Below are 20,913 nucleotides of genomic sequence, written 5' to 3' on the forward strand. Positions count from 1 at the left end.
ACATTTATTGGGGGTCTTAGAATGTGCCCCTCATGGATAAGGGGGGACTGCTGTATTCTTATGGGATGAAGGAAGAATTCTTGGATATCAAATGAATTATTTCTATAATGGGATTGAAATAGAATATTTTTATGATCCTTATGAAATTTTGTCTCAGCACTTGTAGCATAGGCCAAAGAGAAGGAGGAAAAAAAGCAATGAGGAGAAAAAGAATTTAAAATCTTCAGACTTTAAAGACAAACAAGGGCTGGATGGTGGTGAGGGCCACAGTTCTTGCTGCTGCCCAGACTGCTGCCTATGGCCTGCACCCCCTCAGGCAGGAGCTGCAAGCACCAAATTCTCCACTTTGGAAAGTGAGAGAAAAATGAATCTCAGAGGTGCCGATACTTTCCCTGAATAGAGGACAGTGACAGGTGCTGAGGAGGATGGAAAGCCAACACTAAAACCCAGTTACTGATAGTAGGACAGAGTGGGAGGGAGATCTGCCTTTTGTGATGTAGGTAAAGTGAGTCAGGGATGTTGGGCTGCAGTTGTCACACTAGGGGCATGAAGACTTCCCAGGGCTTAGGTGGCTGTGGACAGGCTTAAAGGAATCCTTTTCCAGCCCTTCCTTCAGCTTCTGTCCACCCTGAGAATTGTGTCTGCCTGCAAAGGTTGTGCCCTTGTCCTCGCCGCACCCCTCCTCACATCTACCGCTTTTGGTTGGCAGTGGTACATCATCAGGGGTGGTGAAATCCTCAAGCAGAGGGTGAGTCAAGGTTTCTGGATGGGAAATGCCAAGGTGAAGTATAGTCTTGGTGAGAAGTACTGAAGGGGCCAGGGTCTGATTGTATCCAGCTTACAACTCATGGCAGAGGTGCCATGCCCAGCCCCCACTCCAGTCACCCTTTTTCCTTTTTCCCTCCCTCCCTTCACCCATCAGTCCATTTTAGAATTATAATTCAGATCTGAGGTGTTAGTCACATGGGTGCATGTGTAAGTTGGAAAAAGGGAATAAGATTTTTTCCCCTAGCAAAGTATGATCTGACTGGTCGGTTGACAATTTGCTAAGCCAGCTAGGTGAAATAGGAGACATTTTCCACAAAAATGAATGAGCTGAATCTGCAGCATCAGTGTTGGGATAAAAATATAACTGGCGCTCATATACTATGCCTATTATATTCTTTGCAGCTATTAACCTAGAAAAAAAATTAGATGTCATATTAAAAGAGGATTCATAGTATTTCAGAGTTCATCTTAAGGGTTCAACCTCTCTAGAAAACAGTTTTGCAGTCTTGTGACACTAAACATGCATTTACTATACAATCCACAGTTGCACTCCTGGGCATTTATTCCCAAGAAAAGAAAACTTGATGTTTACATAAAAAACCTGTCCACAAATCTTCATAGCAGCTTTATTCACAGTACCCTCAAACTGAAGACAGCCCAGATGCCCTTTAGCAGGCAAATGGTTAAAACAAACTGATACATCCATACTATGGAATATTACTCAGCAATAAAAAGGAGCAAACTCTTGGCACATGCAACAACTCAGATGAATCTCCAGAGATTTATACTGAGGGTAAAAAGTCAATTACATAAGATTACACACTGTATGATTCCCTTTATGTAACATTTTTGGGATACAGAACAGATTAGTGGTTGCCAGGGGCTGGGGATAGAGCAGTGAAGGGGATAAGAAAAGATTACAGCTAAAAGGGAACCTAAAGCTTTTACACTCCTTATTGTATAGACAAGAAAACCAGTGTCTGGAGAAATAAGTGTTTTGACCAAGGCCAGATACCTGGTAGATGACGAAAGGAAGACTTGAACCTGGGTCTCTTTCTTATATGCCGTAATAATGTAATGCTTGAAAATATAGACTTCAAAGTCTGATAGATCCAGGTTTGAATCCCAGTTTTGCCAGTTGGTTGTGCAACTCTGGGCAAATTGCTTAATGTCTCTGAGCCTCTATTTCTTCACCTGTAAAATGGAGCTAATACCTACCTCATGATTTTATCATAAGGGTTATATCAAGTTTTTTTCAATGTTTTAAAAATGCCACAATGTGAGAAATATATTTCCATCAGAACCAGTTAGTACAGATGTATTAAAAGACATGTAATTGAAATAAAATTTTTATGAACTATTAAATATATACCCTTATTATATATGGTACATTCTGTTTCTATTTCTTTTTTTTTTTTTGAGACAGTCTGGCTTTGTTGCCCAGTCAGTCTGGCTAGAGTGAGTGCCACATCAGCCTAGCTCACAGCAACCTCAAACTCCTTGGCTCAAGCAATCCTCCTGCCTCAGCCTCCCGAGCAGCTGGGACTACAGGCATGCGCCACCATGCCCGGCTAATTTTTTCTATATATATTAGTTGGTCAATTAATTTCTTTCTGTTTATTGTGGGGACGGGGTCTCGCTCTTGCTCAGGCTGGTTTCGAACTCCTGACCTTAAGCAATCTGCCCGCCTCGGCCTCCCAGAGTGCTAGGATTATAGGCGTGCGCCACCACGCCCGGTCTCTATTTCATTTAATAAAACTTGTAGTGACTCCCATATTGATTTCATGACCACTGGCTTAAAATAAAGCTTCCTGCTGTGAGTATAGTATCATTGAATTGTTTTTCCTCTTAATGTCACTCCATTGCTCCCTGGGTCAGGCCTCGGATTGGCACTTGTTCTGGGGAGGAGGCGGTGCGGGTCCTAATGCATCCCCATCCCTGGGAGGTAAGGTTAGATCTCTGATCAGGTAGCTCCCTCTCTGCCTTCCCAGCTAGACTCCAACCTCCTTGAGGGCAAAGATTACCTTGTTTATTACCGTTTTATCACTGGGACCTGGCAAAGTGTTCATCACCTGAAAGTCACTGACTTGTGGGGTGAAAAATGACCAAGAGAGTTAGTACCACAGAATTAAATAGTGATAGTGTAGAACCCTCTGACATAAACAACAGGGAAATATGATGGGTGCAGAGTGCCCATGAGCACAAAAACTTGCCTTATGCCCTGTTCTGGGGACTCGGGCTGGGGTGTGGCTGCGCCTTCCTCTTCCGTACAGTGGGACAGCATCTGCCTCCTGGGGAGGGCTCTTGTAGGAGTAAGTGGATCTGTGCAGGGGAGACACCTAGAAAAGCACCTGGTGTGCTAGTGTTTGTATTCTTTTCTGCTCGGGAAAACATGATAGAAGACTACAGGTAAGAGTGATATGCTTGAGATGAATTTACTCTCACTTTAAAAAGTAATTTGCATAATTAGTAACAAATTACTTGCCAAGGGCCTTTCAGCTGAACTCAGCTATCAGTGTTTTGTGGCCCTGGGGTGAGAGTTGCTGCCTAGAGCAAGGGAAGCCTTTATATTGTCCCTAAATCAGCACAGCTCACCGTGAGTGTTACCTACCTGAGCTGGGCTTGGGAGGGCGCTGGCCAGACTCAGAAGAAACCAGGAACCCAAGGAAGGGGCAGGGAGGAAGTTTTGGTGTATTTATTTGTTTTTGCCAGTCATGTAGCAGCTACTGACATTTTCGCTCCTGACCAGCTCGCACACCTGCCGCGGCCAGCACCACGCGGGGCCGGCCCGTGCTGTCTGCGCTGTTGCGAGGGGGATTTGGTGCTTCTGTCGCTTGGGCGTTAGGGCGGTGGTGAATTGCTGAAACTGCTGCATATCATAAAGTTGGGTGCATTTCCCAGGGACAATTTGTTAGCATTTCTTTTGGGGGAAAAGAATGAAGTCTTTTTTCCTTCTCACTAATGGGAAAAAATGTGCCTGACCACTTTATTTAAAATTGTTTTTGAAATTGGCAGAGTATTACTATTCATAAAGAATTTCGTATATTGTAGGATGACTTCTTTGAACTGTGAGGAGTTCATTTTTCCATGCATAGCCCAGGCGGCTTCCTATTACACGGCGTGCAAGATAAGTGAGAAGTGCCCTGTGTGCGCTGGGATTGAGCTAAGGGGAGCTTTGGAGGCAAGATGAGGCATTGTCGGCCAGCGTGCGCCATTAGCGGAAGCAGGCCGATTTTATTTAGCATTTCCCCCTTTTCACAGTAAAATGACTGTAGTTCCATTCCACTGAACGTGATGGCTGTTCCCATCTGCTCTCCGTATTGTGAAGACTAAGGAGACCTTCCCGGTACTGGACTTGGGCCTAACAGTTTGCCATATGAGCATTCCACGCCCCTTCTCTAGCTGCTGGTTTTCATTTTTAGGCACCAAAGGGGAATGTTTTTGAAGGCAATGAAACTTTAAATCACACGTTTCAGCCTTGGACCACAGCACTTGCATAGAGGACGGAGATCCTTCCTGCTAAGCGTCCGGCCGTCAGAATTGACTCTGGCGTTGACCCTATTTCCCCTCAGGTGACGCGGCTCTCAACAGCCCATGCGTTTGTGGGATGACAGCGTGTGCACTTTCATCTCCAGTCATTGTGAGCGCCTCCATTTGCGGCTGGCAGAAGGGGTGTTGTTTGTGGGGCACCTATGACATGTACTTTGCTAGCAAAAAGGAATTGTCATTTTTGCAATGGGCACAAAATTTCCAGTGGCCTTTGAACAGGAGCCCTCTGAATGTTCTTAGGAATCTCATAAAGTTCTTTATAGTAGCGTGGCCCTTTACTCTGTTTCTGTGGCTTTTCTGGCTGAGACAGAAATATCTGAAGATCATTGGCTTTTTGATGTCTCTTACCAAACAGCACAGTGGACCAGGAGCCACAGTCTGGCTTCATTGCCCTGGTGGAGGAATAAGCACCTCTCCTCTGTGTTCTCATCATTTCAGCATATTTTAGTTCCTCTGTCTTCAGTAGATTTTTTACCCTCTCAAAGGAATTCTGACGGTAATCAGGGCTTGGCCTGAGCTTGGCCCATTATTAGGAACAACTAAGCAAACTGTCCACTGGCATCCTCCTTTGGTGTGTTTCTCTTTCTCCCCACTGCCTTAGGTGGGGGGCAGACATTCCTCTCACATCTTTCAGGGACTGTGAGTCTATGAGGATGCCTTTCCTGAGCTGGTGGTTGTCCAGTTTTCATGTGAAATGGGAATCATGAATACTACCTGTCCCAAGCAAGAGCGTTTGTTACATTCAAACTAGATATATAAACAGAAAATTGTGAGAGTTAATAAAGACCGTTCTCCTACCCCAATCTCTTATTATTCTACTTATCTGAGGTAAGCAGATTAATAGTATATAGTGTCAATATTTTGGCAGCAGACCATTATCTTGCTATTGATCCACAAGAAATATGGTATTGACTCAGGAGCTTCGTTTACTTTTTGCTTGCATTGTTTCTCTATGCCTTCTTCTCCTTTTTAAATGTCAGAATCTGGTTTCTTTTCCTTTGTCTCTTCACTGTCTAGTCAGAGAATGGCAGGGCTAAGTTTGAACAGAAAGAAGAGCAGTTGGACTTGTGTATTTCAGATGTCAAACCATTTCAGTCTTTGTCCTAAAGTTGATGTAATCGATCCTTTGCCACTTATCTCATATCTATCCTTATAATTACTTTCCCCAAAGACATATTTTTGAATGCTCCTTTTAGCATCTTGTAAGATTCATTCAGTTCTTTGTAATGTTTCAGATTTATATATATATATTTTTTTTGTCTGCTGACTACATTTTCTGAGCTGCATTTTCCAAAAGAGAAACACCACAGAATCATTTTTGCTGATGGCTGGTGAAGGAGACACTCATCAATAGCTGAAAGAGGAGAAACTGGAACAAAAAGCGTAGCTAAAGTGGTTTTGTGGGAATGTGATTACGGAGTTGGTTTTAATAATAAGAGGCTGCTTGGCACTGTTGTCTCTGTGAAATGGGCTTGAAAGGCAGTTGCTGATTCTTAGTGTCCATTGCATATGGACTGCTGTGGTGAGTCAGTGAAGAGGCCCAGGGAGGGAGGAGGCCAGATTCTGTCCTTGAGATGCTTATGGGGGCGTGGGGGGTCTCCTCCCCCGTAGCCCGCAGGAACATATGTGCATGTTCTTAGTGATACAGCTGCTGTGGAGCAGTCCTTAACAATGCTTCTGAGGAGTTTAAATCTTCTCATTTGTTTTTAAAAGACAGGGAAGGAACCCTCTCCATCCTTGCATTGAGTTTGGATCCAGAGCAGGAGGGAGGTAGGAAGTTAGAGGGATTTAGGCAAGCAGGATTTTCTCCCAGGCCTCTCAGCATGTGGACACACAGATCAATTTCTTATCCTGTGTTCAGCTGGACACTGGGTTAGAGACTGTGTTGATCAAGATGTCCCCTCCTGTTTCATATCATATAACGCATTCATTTCAGCCACTGAGCCTAAATTACTGTTTGCTTTCTTTCTGCCTTTCTTTCCCCCCACCCCCCAAAATGGTAAGAACTCGTATAAGGATGAAGTTAGTTTATCCGTGCTAATGCTTTGATTTTTCTTTTCTCTTTCTCTTTGCCACAGTAGGTAACCAGTTAGGGGCCTTGGTACATCAAAGGTAAGCAGTGGGTTATGTTTTATTATTTATTGATCATTTCTAATTGTTTATTGATCCACCATCTGTACTAGAGTGTTAGGAAGTCAGAGGTTGAGAATGTGAAAAACCATGGGCTAGATTTCTTTAAGACTCAAGTTTTTTGCTAGCCCTTTCCAAGACAGTATAAGCTCAAGGGATAAGCTGATACAAGGTATTAAAAATCATCCATTATTGTTCATAACTCAAAAGACTTTTAGAATGTTGGAGTTGCTCTTTTTGCTGATGTAATTTATTTTAAATGGAGAGAATGTGAAATTTTTCTTCCTGGTTTTATGATGTTCCTTGTGTTTTATGAATCCTTAGCCCCTTCACTTGAGAAAAAATGTCCTAAAGTGTGAGGTGTTGGGCTCTCACAAGGGAGTGCTTTGGGTGCTCAAGGAGTGTGGGAGGCAGCCAGTGGCTGGGAAGGCAGAAGCCGGAGTTCCACCCCTGCCGTGGTGATAGGGACTTACCGTTGAGCCTCGGCTAAGTGCCCCGGTGATTCTCTGCCCATTTCCTCTCACAGCCTTTGGTTAAACGTTGAGGATTTAGAAAGATAGGAAGACCTGAGCTTTCCCAAGTCCAGTCTGTAAGATAGGGTATCTGTGATCACAGTGTGTTCCTTCAAAAAGGAAAAAAATACACAGGAAACTCTATGCCACAGTTTCTCTTCCAGATGAAATTTTGTGCTGTTTATCTGTTACTGTAACGTATTAGCCAGTAACCTTCACTACCAGCGATACAATTCTGTCATTTTGTATTCTGTGTAGATGTTTGGGAGTTTCTAGAAATCACCATGCATTAGTTAACCAAAAGACTTATCCTGGGTTTCCTTGCTGCTGTTTGTTTGCTTTGTTTTGTTTGTTAATGAATTAAAACAATTTAAGTGAGGTGGTTGTTAATATCAAGTGCTGACTTTTGCTTTAAGCTATAATTAGTCAGGATTTTAGTTTTCAAAATATTTATACTTTGTGCATTAGACAAGTTTTAGCCTTGCATTTAGAATAGAACCTTTTCTGCCAGGAATCCCAAAGCAGTATGTCTTGGTATGTTTCTTCCTCAGAGTCTGTTAAAATTGTTTCTGAGGGCTGAGCTTTGTGACATTTTGTATTACAGTAGTGTTGAAGCTGCTCTAGTCAATTCCCAACTAACATTTTCTGAGAGTAGACAACTGGTGCTACACAGGATGTGGGCAGCAACCTCATGGCAAACACACATGTGAGTGCTGTCACTCTTCCCCACAGAATCGGGACGCACACCCTGACAGGGACCCTGCATCTATTGCAGGATGTGTTAGACCAGCGAGGCCTGGCATCAGCATCCGCAGTTACGGATAAGAAGCTGGGAGTTGCCTGGTTTGGGGGAGACCACATATACCCCGATAGGTAGAGAGAATCCCTCCTCATGCATGAGCCTGAGGACGCACGCCCCACAAGGAGAAGACTGCGCTCCCATCACAGTGATGCCGTGGCAAGTGCTATTTATGCTGCTGCATTTCTTCTAAGTGCTGCACTTTCCCTAAAAACATGCACTTATTCAATCCTTTCCATGATGGGTAAAAAATCCAGCTGTGTGAGAGATGTTTAAAAATGCTTGCCTCCCCCGCCCCCAACTACTTGCGTTTAGCTTCCTCCTAAGGTAAATGTTCAGATTTAATTGCTTTCTGGGGTGTTGGGCAAATTGGATATTGTCCACAATACACTGTATAGTAAATATGAAGGTTTGTCTCAAAGAGCCAGTACAGTGGTTGTTTAAAAAAAAAAAGCACATAATGGATGGGATAGCATGTAACAGAAGTACCTTGTAAGAGTGAGTGAAGTCATTATTCTGTCCTGGTCAACACTGATTTGGCTCTGTTGGTTGCTGGTTCCATTTGGAGCATCTCACTTTAAAAGACATAGATAAATTTGAGAGAGGCCAGAAAACAATAAAAAAGATTGGGAAACAAGGAGTGTTGCAGCAAGTTGAGCATCTCTTCATCTAGAGAGGACACATACTAGAAGTCTAAACATCTCCCAGAACCCAAGAGGCTCTGTAAGTGTCCTGGGATTAATGACCTATTTGTTGGAGAGACCCTAACAAGATCTAAGTTGAGCAGCACTGAGGAGCTGTGTGAAGAGAGGGCCGTTATTAGAGGGGTTGATGGTTTAATGAAAAACCAGAGGTTTCTTTCTCTGACATAAGGAGATGGGAGGCTCAAATCTCTTCCGGAAGTGATTGACCGAAGGGTTCATTAAATGACACTCTTTGTAGATGATTGTGTATGTTGGCCAAATTGACATGATTTATTTTAAGCTTTTGTCCTACAACATTGCCAATACGAGCAGTTTGGGGACTTATAATGGCTGCAAAATTCTGTGTTCTACATTTTTTCCAAAATGTTGTTTGTTTTTAGGGCAGTAATAACAGAGGAATTCAAAGTGCCTGATAAAATGGTTGGATTTAGTAAGTACCTGCATCATCTACTTTTCCCCTAATTGCTGTCCTTCCCCCCCCCTTTTAATCTCTGTCATGTGTCACCTGTAGTAGAATGTTTTTCACGTGGTGTTCCCTGCAGCTCTCTCTCTAGACTGAGGGAGAAACCAGAGCTTTGGGCTGTGGATCTCCCCCCTCCCCAGCCCTCCACCTCTCCTCGCTTTAGCTGGGAGACCCTATGCCTGTCTGCTATGTTGCACGTAGAATTTTGCTGCTGTAATGCCCAAAGAGTTGAGATGGGCTCACTGAGGCCATCTTAATTTGTTGTTCTGTGAGCCAAGTATAATGGTTTGTTGAATTAATTAGGTCATTTGTACATGGTTAAATAGGGGATGGGGGGCGTATTCTGACCTTGTTCAATTTGTTTCAGTTATCGGCAGGGGAGGTGAGCAGATTTCACGGATTCAAGCAGAATCTGGTTGCAAAATTCAGATTGCTTCAGGTAAGGGCTTCTTTTTTTTATAGATCTCAATTTAATAGAAAATAATATTTTGCAAAATTTCCCAGATTCATTCAGTAGCTTTGCCTCTTGCTTAGAAGTTTAGGGGCTTGGGTAAGTATATGCGATTGGTGTTTTCTTTGCACTTCTGGAGTTGAACTCCCAAATGAGAACCAGAATGATCAGAGCAAAAGTGGGCCAAGAAACACAGCCTCCAATCTGGCTTTTAGGGTATACTCTCCTGCAGTTTTGTGGCCAGGTGTGGCCCCTTCCCAAACACCTGCTCTAAGACCTGAGTTTTCTGCACCAGAATGTTATGCCTGCAGGAGTCCTAGGGCTTTGGGGTCACTCTTAGGGACTGCATGCCAATTCCCCTGGATTAGACCATCCCTTCCCTGTGTGGAAAGAGGACATCTGGGGTTCTGACAAAATTAGCACGTGTTAAACACATTTCAGGACCTTTCTGAGCTGAGTCTATTTTGACCATACGTTAGAGAAAGAGATTGAAGAATAATTTTTATTTTCTTTTTGGTTTTGTTGTCTAATTTGAGCTCAACCTCTTTTCATTGTGGAGTAACAGGTTTGAAGGACATTTGACTAGAGAAATGTTTTATCATTTAAAAAGATACTTATTATAGTGTCTTGAAGGCAGTAACTACTGTTAGCTATTTCTCTTTCATTTTTTTGAGGAATGACTTTTGAGGAATGCTAAGAAGCAATTTTTTTAGGAACAAAGCAAAGCATCATGTGTGGTGTTGGAAAGTAAGATTTTCCTTTCTTGTCAAATGGCCCAGAACCAGTTCCACATAGATGTCACTGATCTCTTAGGATATTCGTGCAGTAACTGGTCATGATCCTAATGTGCATATCATGAAATTCCTTACCAGTGTACCTGGCTTTTTGCTGTGTGCAAATGACCATTACACTACTCCATATATGGAGAAACTGGAGAACAGCACGATAAAGGGAACTCAGGCAGTTCCTAGCACGTGAGTGGGTCAGAGTGAAGCGGAATCCGGGTAGTGAGGACCACTCGCAGACCTTCCCGCTTCCCCTGCCAGACTCGTTTCCACTTTGAGAACAGGGGGTGCAACTACCAGCTTAATAGTCTATCTACAGTCAGAAGCAAACTGTCTTTTTCTGGGGACTGGGCTTCTTTGGGGCTAGTGTAGGAGCCCGCTCCAGAGAGAATCTGTACACAGAGGCAAAGGCACACGGCTGCCTGGTGCTCACCAACACACCTCGTCTTCTTGATTCTTCTTATAGAGAGTTCTGGGATTCCAGAGAGGCCCTGTGTACTTACCGGAACCCCAGAAAGTATTGAGTAAGTTTATTTTATTTACTTTTTCCTTTCACTCTTCTTCCTCCTTCCCCACATGGGGAGAAATGGAAGGGCAAAACTGTTATTGAACACTGTCGATCTATGCTGCAGTCTGGCCACACAAGCAGATGCTTCTATAGGAAGAAAGTCTGGGAGGTTGTTATACCAGGGGACTTTTTCTGTTACCTTAAATACACAGAGTGTCCCCTTTTTTCCAAACCCTACAGAATTTGTCATAGCTGTCATAACATCTTCATAAACCAAGGTCTTAAAGAGTACATTCACTCCACCTGAATGCTCTAAATAGCTTCTTCCTTGTTAACACCTCCTTTACCTGAGCAGGTCTGGATTAATAAGTCTATCTGTGAACTACTGGTACCTACTGGGTATCCGGGTTTTTGGCCTGGGGCTGATCCCATAACCCTTCTGATATTTGTGAACTAAATGAATAGAATCTTCATGGCCTTGGCTCAATTTAGAGGGCTGTCTGGACCAGCAAGAAGATGTCTTGCCTTTTGGGGCCTTTGCAACAGCCTTCAGACCAGCATTGCTTTTCTACCCTGGTACACGCATGCTCAGAGCCTTGTGCCAGATGCAGGCCCTCTGGAAAGGGGCATACTGACTTAGTCTGGTTGCTCACTTTCCTTTTTCATTCTACAGAGTAGCGTTGCATTTGGGAACAGGGTGCTAAGATTATGTCTGGCTCAATAGGTAGGGTTGTTTTATTGTTTCCATTTCTCAGGGAGTCTAGATGAGTTTAAATTCTCTTGTTCTGCTATAACATTGCAAGCAGTGAACCAGAATAAATATTGCTGGCAGGTGTACATTATAGGGCAAGCTGGATGGTATTGCTGGAGTCAAGGCAGTTTTCTTCCAACACAGGTTAATCTAGTACACAAGCAAAATATTAAAAAGCTGCTATAACCGAGAAGATACATGAAGCTGATTCTGTACACAAAGACGCAAGACTACAAAAGTCAACATCCGTTTCCTACCTTTCTTTTCTTTCTTCCTACTCTTCTAACCATTCCTGCTTTGTGTCTACCCAAGGACTGGAGACGCTGGGATCATAACTTCAGGAGGAAACTGTTTCATTTTCTTCAGTGAGCTGTACAGCCAGCCTGTTTAGTAGCTGAGTTCTTCTCTATTAGAGGAACCAAAAAATAGATTGTGTGTGGTGATACAGAGAATAAGTACTGCAGATAACAACCAGAGGAGATTCTGGTGCAGAAAAGGAAAGTGGCCCAACAGATGACCTTGGTGGTCCAGGTTGTGCCGTAACAACATTGCAGTTTCCCTCCTTCACCACCAAGTAAATCAGCATGAATAGCATGACACATGAAATACAGGGTCCCGACGTTGCTGACATGAAAAGCACAAAGCAGGTGTCTGAGTGCACAGCTGCATCTGACACTGCCTCCCCCTTTTCCCACCTCTTGAAACCAAACTGGTGGTTCGCAGCCTTAGCTTAGAAGCCACAGAGCAGTGTTGTTGGCTGTGGAGAAGAACCCTGGAGGGTGGGAGTCCCGGCGAGTACTAACCCTTGCTTTCTTGCTTCCCTACTTTCTCATTGCTCTCTCTTTCCTGCCCATATTTAACAAACATGTGTTGAGCGTGTACTCTGTGAGAAGGTTTATGCTGGATTGGGGAGCAGAGAGAGATGCTAAGGGATAAAATGTGGTCTCTGCTACCAGAGCGGCTGTCACTGTAACTGGAGACAACACGTTTGTAGAGACACAAGCGTGAGCAGAGGCAGACTTGAAAGGGATCGTGTCTGGCAGCAGCCTGTTCATCGAGGCTCCGTGTTGGAATGCTGGTATCGTGTTGTGTTGTTTTTAAATTCCAGCCTAGTAGCTTGGCGGATGGCACAGAGACCTCCCGGGCTGTGGGGGCAGGAGCTGGAGCTGGATGGAGGGCTGCCTTGACTCCTTCAGGCTTTCCCCTGCTGCTGTTTCCCTTTCTTGTGCACTCAGAGCATTTGTTTAATGCTGATTCTCTCATGGTTCTTTTCCCTCCCAAAGACAAGCCAAACGGCTCCTGGGGCAGATTGTGGACCGCTGTCGGAATGGACCTGGCTTTCATAATGACATAGACGGCAACAGCACAATCCAGGAGATTCTTATTCCTGCGTCTAAAGTGGGTCTGGTCATCGGCAAAGGAGGGGAGACAATAAAGCAGTTGCAGGTGCGTGAGACTGGAACGGCGCAGAGCAGAGTGGCTGCCCGGTCTGGGGGTTTGGTCAGGGTGGGCCTGCCCTAGCTGGGCCGTGCTTTGCACACCGTGGTGCTGAGGCTCCGTCTGAACCTCTGCCCACGTGGTTCCATGGCCAGCCAGGAGAGGCTTCCTTCCTGCGTTGGATAGATAGATTCCGAACATGTACTGAGACCAGGCCTGATGCCAAGTACTGGGCAGGTGTGCCTTGGCAGGAGTCCCCGTGAACTTTCTGCAACCACTGTGGCGATGAAGCGCTGTGAGCTGCTTCTTACATCAGAGGACAGCAGCTCACAGCAAAGTAGTGTCTGGCGTCGGGCTCTGACTCAGCACTCCCACGCATGAGCTGAGTCATCATAAATATGCTCAGTCACTTTTCGAAGGCTCAGGGTCCTTGTCTGTAAAAAAGGGTAAGTGCTGGCCTCACTGTTGTAATGAAGCTAAAATAATATTCATTCTTCTATTTTTTTATATAGAGCCTGTTACTTAGTGCTACATGAACAGAAGCCCTCATCTGAGACACTTAGGGCCAAACATGTTTCAGAATTTCATACTCCCAGCAAGTTCTAGGACTGCACCCTGAAATCAAATGCATATTTCTATAGCTAAACACAACCGTAGTCAGACTTAATGACAGAAAGACTAGAAATATACTTACATGAGTTCAGTTCTGCTGCCAAATAGTTATGAACAAACTCTTATTTTAGTAGCTGTAGGGCTTTTGCAGTTGCAAATAAGGGGTTGTGACTTGCCTTGTGTGCTCTCATAACCCAGTCCTCAGATCCTTGTTATGAGGACGGCATCCTAGTGTAGAATCTAAGAGCTTAGGATTTGGGATCCCAGCTCTGGATCCTTGGGCAGCATACTCTCAGAGCCCTCTTTATTTGTGAAATGGGGAGATGGTGACACTTCATCATAGTTCTTCAAAAGTTTTAATCAAATAATGTTAGAATCCTTAGCTCAGTGTGTAGCTCATTAATGCTTAGGTATTCTAAGCGCTAGAAAAAGAGGAAAGAAGACTGTTGGGGAGATGGTTTTATGTATCCCATTTGGATGTGATCCGCATGGCATGTATGTCTGCCTTCACAGAAGCCACCTTCATGGTCAGGGTCAGCAGTGCCTGGTGACGGGTAGCACGTGGGCTTACTGTGGGCATGTCCCAGTCTAGCCGCCTGTGCTGTCCGTGTTCTCACTCATGACAGTGAGAGCCCTGCTGATGTGTTCCCCACAGGAGCGGACAGGTGTGAAGATGGTTATGATCCAGGATGGCCCGTTGCCCACAGGAGCAGACAAGCCTCTTCGCATTACTGGGGACCCATTCAAAGTACAGGTAGGACAGAAACCATGGATTGGAGGAGTCCTGGATGTGGGGCTGTCACTTGGTGATAACCTAGAGTCTTTATCTTACTCAAGTAATTGTAAAACTGATGTTCCTTTATTAAGGTAAGCTGTTACCCTGCATGAAGTTTGGTGATGAGAAGAATCTAGGGTTGTGCTGCTCAAAACTGGAGCTACTAGCTACATGTGGCTATTTAAATTAAATAAAAATGCCTCATTTTTACTGGCCATACGTAGGTGCTCAACAATGAGCATGAGGTTGGTGGTGATTGTTTTGGACAGAGCATTTCCATTGGTGCAGAAGGTTTTGTTGGATAGTGCTGATCAGGTGCAATTTTGATTTGCTGACCTGTGGCCAGCTTAGATGCTGCCTCCATTTGGCTTTAATTTGCTTGTTCTCTCTCTCGGCCCATTTTGCAAGCCCTTCAGCTGGGTTGGAGGTGCACATTGGTGCCAGAACCACACAAGTGTATGTGGGGCCTCACAGCAGGCGTCCTGTGGCCTGAGCTCCCAGGGAAGACAGCCCTACTGGCTGAAAGCAGTAAGGGGCTTAGTTTTCAATGCCCTGGAGTGGTCCTACCCTTCTAACTCTTGCTGATACCAGAATGCAAGTGGGCTGTGGGTATGTAGGATTATGTCTGTCCTCAGTGAGATAGAAATGCATTTTTATCTGCCACCTGCAGCCTGCTTTGCCATTGCTGCATTCAGAGTAGCTCCAGGGTGACGCATCTTGGTGAGCCAAACCACCACCAACAGCCAGTCCTCTCTGGGAGCATTAGTTTCTGGTCCAGTGAAGATTACCAGTCTCTGGTAAAATATTTCCCCCAAGTCTGAACCCTATCATTCGGCTAAACTGATAAGGTACACCTGTAAAATAATAGTTTTAGAACAGGATTGAGGGCAATAGTAGACATGATCGTGTCCCAGATCCTTTACTTCCTTCAAGCCAGGGTCCCTCGTGTGCCTGCCTCCCCCAAAGCTTCCACCCTTCTTTCAGTGTAGGCTTTTTAAAAATCAGATTGCATCTCATCCTGCCTTACTTAGCTCGTGCGGTCCAGCTCATGGTCTCCATGGCATCACACTCCAAACCTGGGAAGGCTGGGTGGGGCACAGAGTGCACCCACACCCACCCACCCCACCCCACCCCCGTCTTTTCCATGGCAGCCTTTGAGGTTGTCTTTTTTTTTTGAGACAGAGTCTCACTTTATTGCCCAGGCTATAGTGAGAGGTTGTCTTTTGTAGGAAAAAAAAAACCACAAGCAAAAAGTGTGTCATTGATATTTCATAAATTTGCAGGAAAATAATTTTTACTTACAATTTTTAGTATTTTAATTTAAAAACTATGTATATTCTACATTTACTTGACAGAAGCAGTCTGTCATATTTGGGGTAAATTGTTGGTTTTTTTCCTCTCCCCAACTTTTTGTTATGAAAAACTTTGAACATCCAGAAAAGTTAAAAAGATAGTATAATGAGCACCTGTATATATATCCTCCACCTAACATTTTGCCGTGTGTGTGCACACATGTGTTTTTTTCTTCACTATTTGTGAGTGGCAGATGTTACAACTTTCTACCCCTAAATCCTTTAGCATGTGTCTCCTAAGAATAATCAGGCCTAAGAAAACTAACTAATGTCATAACATTGTCTAATATCCAGTCCATACTCACATTTCTCCAAATGTCCTAAGACTTTAATTGCTCTTCAGGGTTGGTTTTGTTTTTCCCAGACCCAGGATTCAATCTGTTCCCACATTACCTTGAGTTGTTAGGTACAGTAGGTCTTCAGTGCAGACTCCTGGGAGGCTGGTACAGCTGTGGGCTGGCCAGCATGCAAGGGTAGACTGGACAAGGTGCTTTCTTTTGGGAGAGGACAGCTGAATCTGCCTCATGTGCAGTCAGATCCTTGAGCAAGTCTTGCCAGTCGGTTGCAGAAATAAGAATTCTGAGTGTCAGAGCAGAGCTATGTTCCCATTCGCTGGCTTGTCTTTTCTCTTTACTTCTCTGGAGTGCCTCTGTGACGTGCAGCCTTGGCAAAGTAGTGGACCTACAGTGGACCTCTCTCTTGTGGACCTACCCCAGTGGGAGTTCTCAGACCACCCTCCCTGCTAGAAAGAAGTGACATCAAGACACTCCCATGTGCGACAGGCAGTGTGAAGAAATCATTTAAGATTTGATATAAATATCCCTCAGTGGCAGCCTTTCCCATGCCCCATAAGTAACAAGTGAGTTCTCCCACAGCTGAGCACCTTCTGAATCTTTAAGCACATGTGGGAAGATTTGATCTTGAAATTTCACCCAGTACCATGTCTTTTTTTAGGATTTTTTTCCCATAATGCCTTTTATTTGTGTTTATACAGCAAGCAAGAGAAATGGTACTGGAAATCATCCGGGAAAAAGACCAGGCTGACTTTCGAGGTGTACGTGGTGATTTCAACTCCCGAATGGGCGGAGGCAGTATAGAGGTATGCTTAAATTACAGGTTAGTAGGCAGATGATTAGGGTTCAAGTTGTAGGTCACATTTCTATTAGCTCTTTAACCTGAGCAAGTTATTTAACTTCTGTCTCAACCAGGAAACCTTTAGAATGTGCTGACCTCCCAGGGTGAGCGTGAGGACAGACTGGGACAGATTCAGCCCACACTGAGGGAACATTTCAGAGCATGGGGGCTGTTCCCCCTATTTTCAAATTTTTTCTTTAAAGGTTAGCCTGCTGCCTAGGTGAAGACCAAAGTCCAGGTTTTCTTGGCAATCTGTGTTGTGATTGTATCAAACTTGGCGGCCTGTTTTATTGATGAGGTTGAAATGGGATCATAATCTATCCTTAAGAGTGAAATTTTGGTATGTACTGCAACATGCAGTCAATATGCTTAGTACAGTGAGCCAGGTATAGAAGAACAAACGGTGTGATTCCACTTACCAGGGGTACTTAGAACAAGCGAATTCATACAGACAGAAAGTAGAGTAGAAGTTATCAGATGCTGGGAGAAAGAGAAGTTACTCTTTAATGGATACAGAACTGTTGGGGTGCTAAAAACATTTTGGGTGTAGATGGTTACACAGCATTGTGAATGATTTAGTGCCACTGAATTGTATACTTACAAATGGTTAAACTATAAATATTATGTATATTTTACCACAATTTTTAAAAATGGAAAAAACATTTTAAAGAACCACTAGTATAATCAATGTATATGATAGATTTATGCTAATTTCATGGACTTTGGAAGGTAAAGTTACCATTTTTAATCTTTTACCTGTCTATAAGGTTTATTTTTACTTCATTTTTATAACTATTTTGGTCAAATCTCAGACGTATTGGATTCATTTAATGGTCAAGAATGCAATTGTCTACTACAATTGCATAAAGGAAAAAAATGCTTTATTATGTCACCTCCAGGAATGAACTGTAATAAAAACCAAGTTGTCTATTTTAAAAAATCTGTCCTTGGCCAGGTGTGGTATCTCATGCCTGTAATTCTAGCACTCTGGGAGGCTGAGGCAGGAGGATTGCTTGAGGTCAGGAGTTCAAGACTAGCCTGAACAAGAATGAGACCCCGTCTTTACTAAAAATAGAAAAATTAGCCAGGTGTAGTGGCACATGCCTGTAGTCCCAGCTACCCAGGAGGCTGAGGCAGGAGGATTGCTTGCACCCAGGAGTTTGAGGTTGCTGTGAGCTAGGCTGACACCATGGCACTCTAGCCCAGGTGACAGAGTGAGACTCTATCTCAAAAAAAGAAGAAAAAAAAAATCCTTTAAAAAAAGATAGCTTTACAAAAAGCTCTGATGAGGTTTGCTGTCTCTGTGCCTAGGTGTCCGTGCCTAGGTTTGCTGTTGGGATTGTTATAGGAAGAAACGGGGAAATGATCAAAAAGATCCAGAATGATGCCGGTGTGAGGATTCAGTTTAAACCAGGTTGGTTTTGATTATTTTCAAAAATCTTTAGTACCACGAAGATTTATAAAACACTTAACATTGTTATTAGCTCATGTTTATGATCTCTTTGTTTCTCTTCTTTGCAACTTTCTGCTACTAGATTACCAATCTAAATTTCTTCTCCTGCCCTCATGTCTCTCTTTGGATGTATGTTAGCTCAGTCACCTTTCTCCAGAATGGTTTCCAGGCCTTTTTCTTGAACTAGTAAAAAGCATAGCATTTTCAGCTTTTGAATTTTGCCAAGTAAAGCCTTCGAAAAAATAATGCCATCCATTATTTTGATTTTATAAAATTGGAAATCATTTAAAACCACCCAGAAAGGGACATATATATCTTAGAATAAAGCCTATTTTTAAAATTGTATACATTTACCTTTATGAGCAGAATTTTTTACATTGTCTGAAGTCAAGAAAGCTATGATGGGCTAAATTCTGGAAATTATCGCCATTTACTCTGTTTTCTCTGGCTTTTTTAATTCAAGTTTTGTTTTATTTGTTTAATAATATCTTTTTAGATGGCTGTAATTATATAAGAAATGAATATTGACCTAGAACGTACAAAAAGATGTAATCATACACATTTCTTTATCAGTCAAACCACTCCAAAAGAGTCCCTGGAGCTGGTGATATTATTACTTCCTCTTTTGGTACTGCTGGTAAGAATATTGGTTATGAATCACGTTGACCTTTGTTTCCTTGTAATGTCGGGCTTTTTCCTAATCCCACCTCTCACCTGGTTCTGCAGATGATGGGATCAGTCCAGAGAGAGCTGCACAGGTCATGGGCCCTCCAGATCGGTGTCAGCATGCAGCACACATCATCAATGAGCTGATTCTTACAGCCCAGGTGGGTCCAGCTCTCTGGAGTTCAGATCTCTCGCCCAAAAAAGTAGAAAGTGCTACACAGGCTATAGTGCTACACTGGGTACAGAAAGTGCTACATGGGCTCTCAAGGCAGCACCACAGAGCAGTGACCCCTCTCAGATCACACTGGAAACCAGTGGCTTCTCTACATCTACCTCTTTTTCCTACTAGTTTATTACTCTTCTCCCTGTATTATTCCAGAATCCAGATTGTCTTCACACAGTGAGTTTCTAACCAGTTTAAACTATTTGGGTAAATACCAGGCAGATTGCCACGTTTCAAACAATTCAGTATACTTATTATAATATAAAACTATATTAAATGAAATCTAATCTTAGTGTTAGGAAGCACTTCAGAACCCTCAAGTCCTAAGGTTGTCTGCATGTACTTGATTTCCTGCACATCTTTGGAATGTGAGCAGCTGCACAACATTGTTAGCATCTCCTTTTGAGCACCGAAAATTCTACCTGCCCCCATTGTGACTTGCCTTGGGGAGCCTCTGTAACTGATGATGGATTGGCAGTGTCCTCTGAGCATGTGGCACTAAGAAAAACTTGAGGCTGAGCAGAGCTAAAGAATAGAAGCGCTAGATTGGAAATTGTAGTCCCAGCTCTGCCAGTAGCCATGCGACCCTGGACAAGCTTCCAGAGGATGGCACCAGGACGCGCTCCCCACAGAGCTGTCTGCGGGTGCTCACTAAGACTGCAAGTTTGTAGGCCCATCCCAGATCTACTGAATCAGAATATCCATTGGAAGATCTTAGGTTTTAACTAGAGTCCAGGCAATTCTTAGGATTGTATAAGTTTGGAAAAGCCACTAAATGATTTCTGACATCATTTTTTATAGTAAGAGTTTATGAACAGTGCTGCAGAGGCTCTAAGATGTTTGAGAAAGAGCCTTGTCCTCAAGATCCATAAAAAATTGGCTATGTGCGCACGCATATATACGTGTGTTTGTATGTTTTAACATAAATCCCTAAAATTGCCTTGTTTACTTGTCAGTTGTCTCTCATAAAAGGAGAGTGCAGGGAAAAAAGCACTTCAGTTATCTCAGCTTTCTGCTGGTTCAGATTCTGGGTAAATGTTCAGTTTACTCTTAATCGACAGGAGGAGGTTTTGACAAACATTTCTTTACTGTGTTGAAAACCTGTTCAGCTTATCCCTTCCATGAAATGGCTCTTGGCCAGACCAAGTTTGCCCTCGATATTTAAAAGATTTTAAATACTGGAGCTCTAAAGTGACTCAGAACAGAGGCTGGAATGAAATTTGTTACCCTCTGAATGAAAGGAATCGTCCTCTGTTAGGTGTTAGATTTAGGCTTTATTGTGTGCTAGGCGAGCAGTGTGAGAAAGATGTGGAGACTTCTCCGGCCCCTGACCACGGATGGCAGCACTTGCTGCCTCCAGCCTCTGTCCCTCCCTTCTGAAGCATCCCTGAGTGATCACTCTTGAACATATCTCTGCCTTTTCTTGGGGCCAGGACAACCAGTTTTTCTTACAATCCTTTTTGCTTGGGGATTGCCAGGTATGGTGGCTCAGAGCAGTGACTGGATTGGTCTTCCCTGCAGCCTGGTCGGGGAGGGGCAGGCACATTGTCACGCCTGTCACTTTCAAGTGCCCAGCGCTCATTAGTACCTCACATCTGGCCCAGCATGTGTCAGCCACAGGAAAGAGCAGCCTTCTCTTTAAGGAAAAACCAACCCTTGATGCCTGTAGATTAGGGCCCAGTAATTAAAACTCTAGGCAAAGGGCCATTGGGCTTCAGACCTGGGGTTTATACCTGGCTGCCTGTTTTAGTTGGGTTTATTTGTACTGTTTATGTAACCACATGGATTTATCTGCACACGACTTCCTCGAACGCACCTGTGATTGTGTTAATTCTGGTTTG

At 43.6% G+C, this 20,913-nt stretch overlaps 1 protein-coding gene across 7 annotated transcripts in view; it reads left to right on the forward strand.

Annotated features, from left to right (window-relative positions):
* FUBP3 (far upstream element binding protein 3) overlaps positions 1-20,913 on the forward strand; it is a 55,681-nt gene that overhangs the window by 22,399 nt on the left and 12,369 nt on the right. For 6 of the 7 annotated variants that reach the window (XM_012754516.3, XM_012754519.3, XM_076009125.1 and 3 more), the window contains 9 exons: positions 6,396-6,429; positions 8,843-8,892; positions 9,293-9,364; positions 10,628-10,685; positions 12,704-12,866; positions 14,125-14,223; positions 16,591-16,695; positions 18,042-18,144; positions 18,910-19,010. In XM_012754516.3, the coding sequence (XP_012609970.1) occupies positions 6,396-6,429; positions 8,843-8,892; positions 9,293-9,364; positions 10,628-10,685; positions 12,704-12,866; positions 14,125-14,223; positions 16,591-16,695; positions 18,042-18,144; positions 18,910-19,010 (785 nt within the window). The remainder of the gene's footprint in view (positions 1-6,395; positions 6,430-8,842; positions 8,893-9,292; positions 9,365-10,627; positions 10,686-12,703; positions 12,867-14,124; positions 14,224-16,590; positions 16,696-18,041; positions 18,145-18,909; positions 19,011-20,913) is intronic. The other variant, XM_012754517.3, reaches the window with a different exon arrangement.

This window comes from Microcebus murinus, chromosome 12 (assembly GCF_040939455.1).
Source record: "Microcebus murinus isolate Inina chromosome 12, M.murinus_Inina_mat1.0, whole genome shotgun sequence".
NCBI classification, from domain to species: domain Eukaryota; kingdom Metazoa; phylum Chordata; class Mammalia; order Primates; family Cheirogaleidae; genus Microcebus; species Microcebus murinus.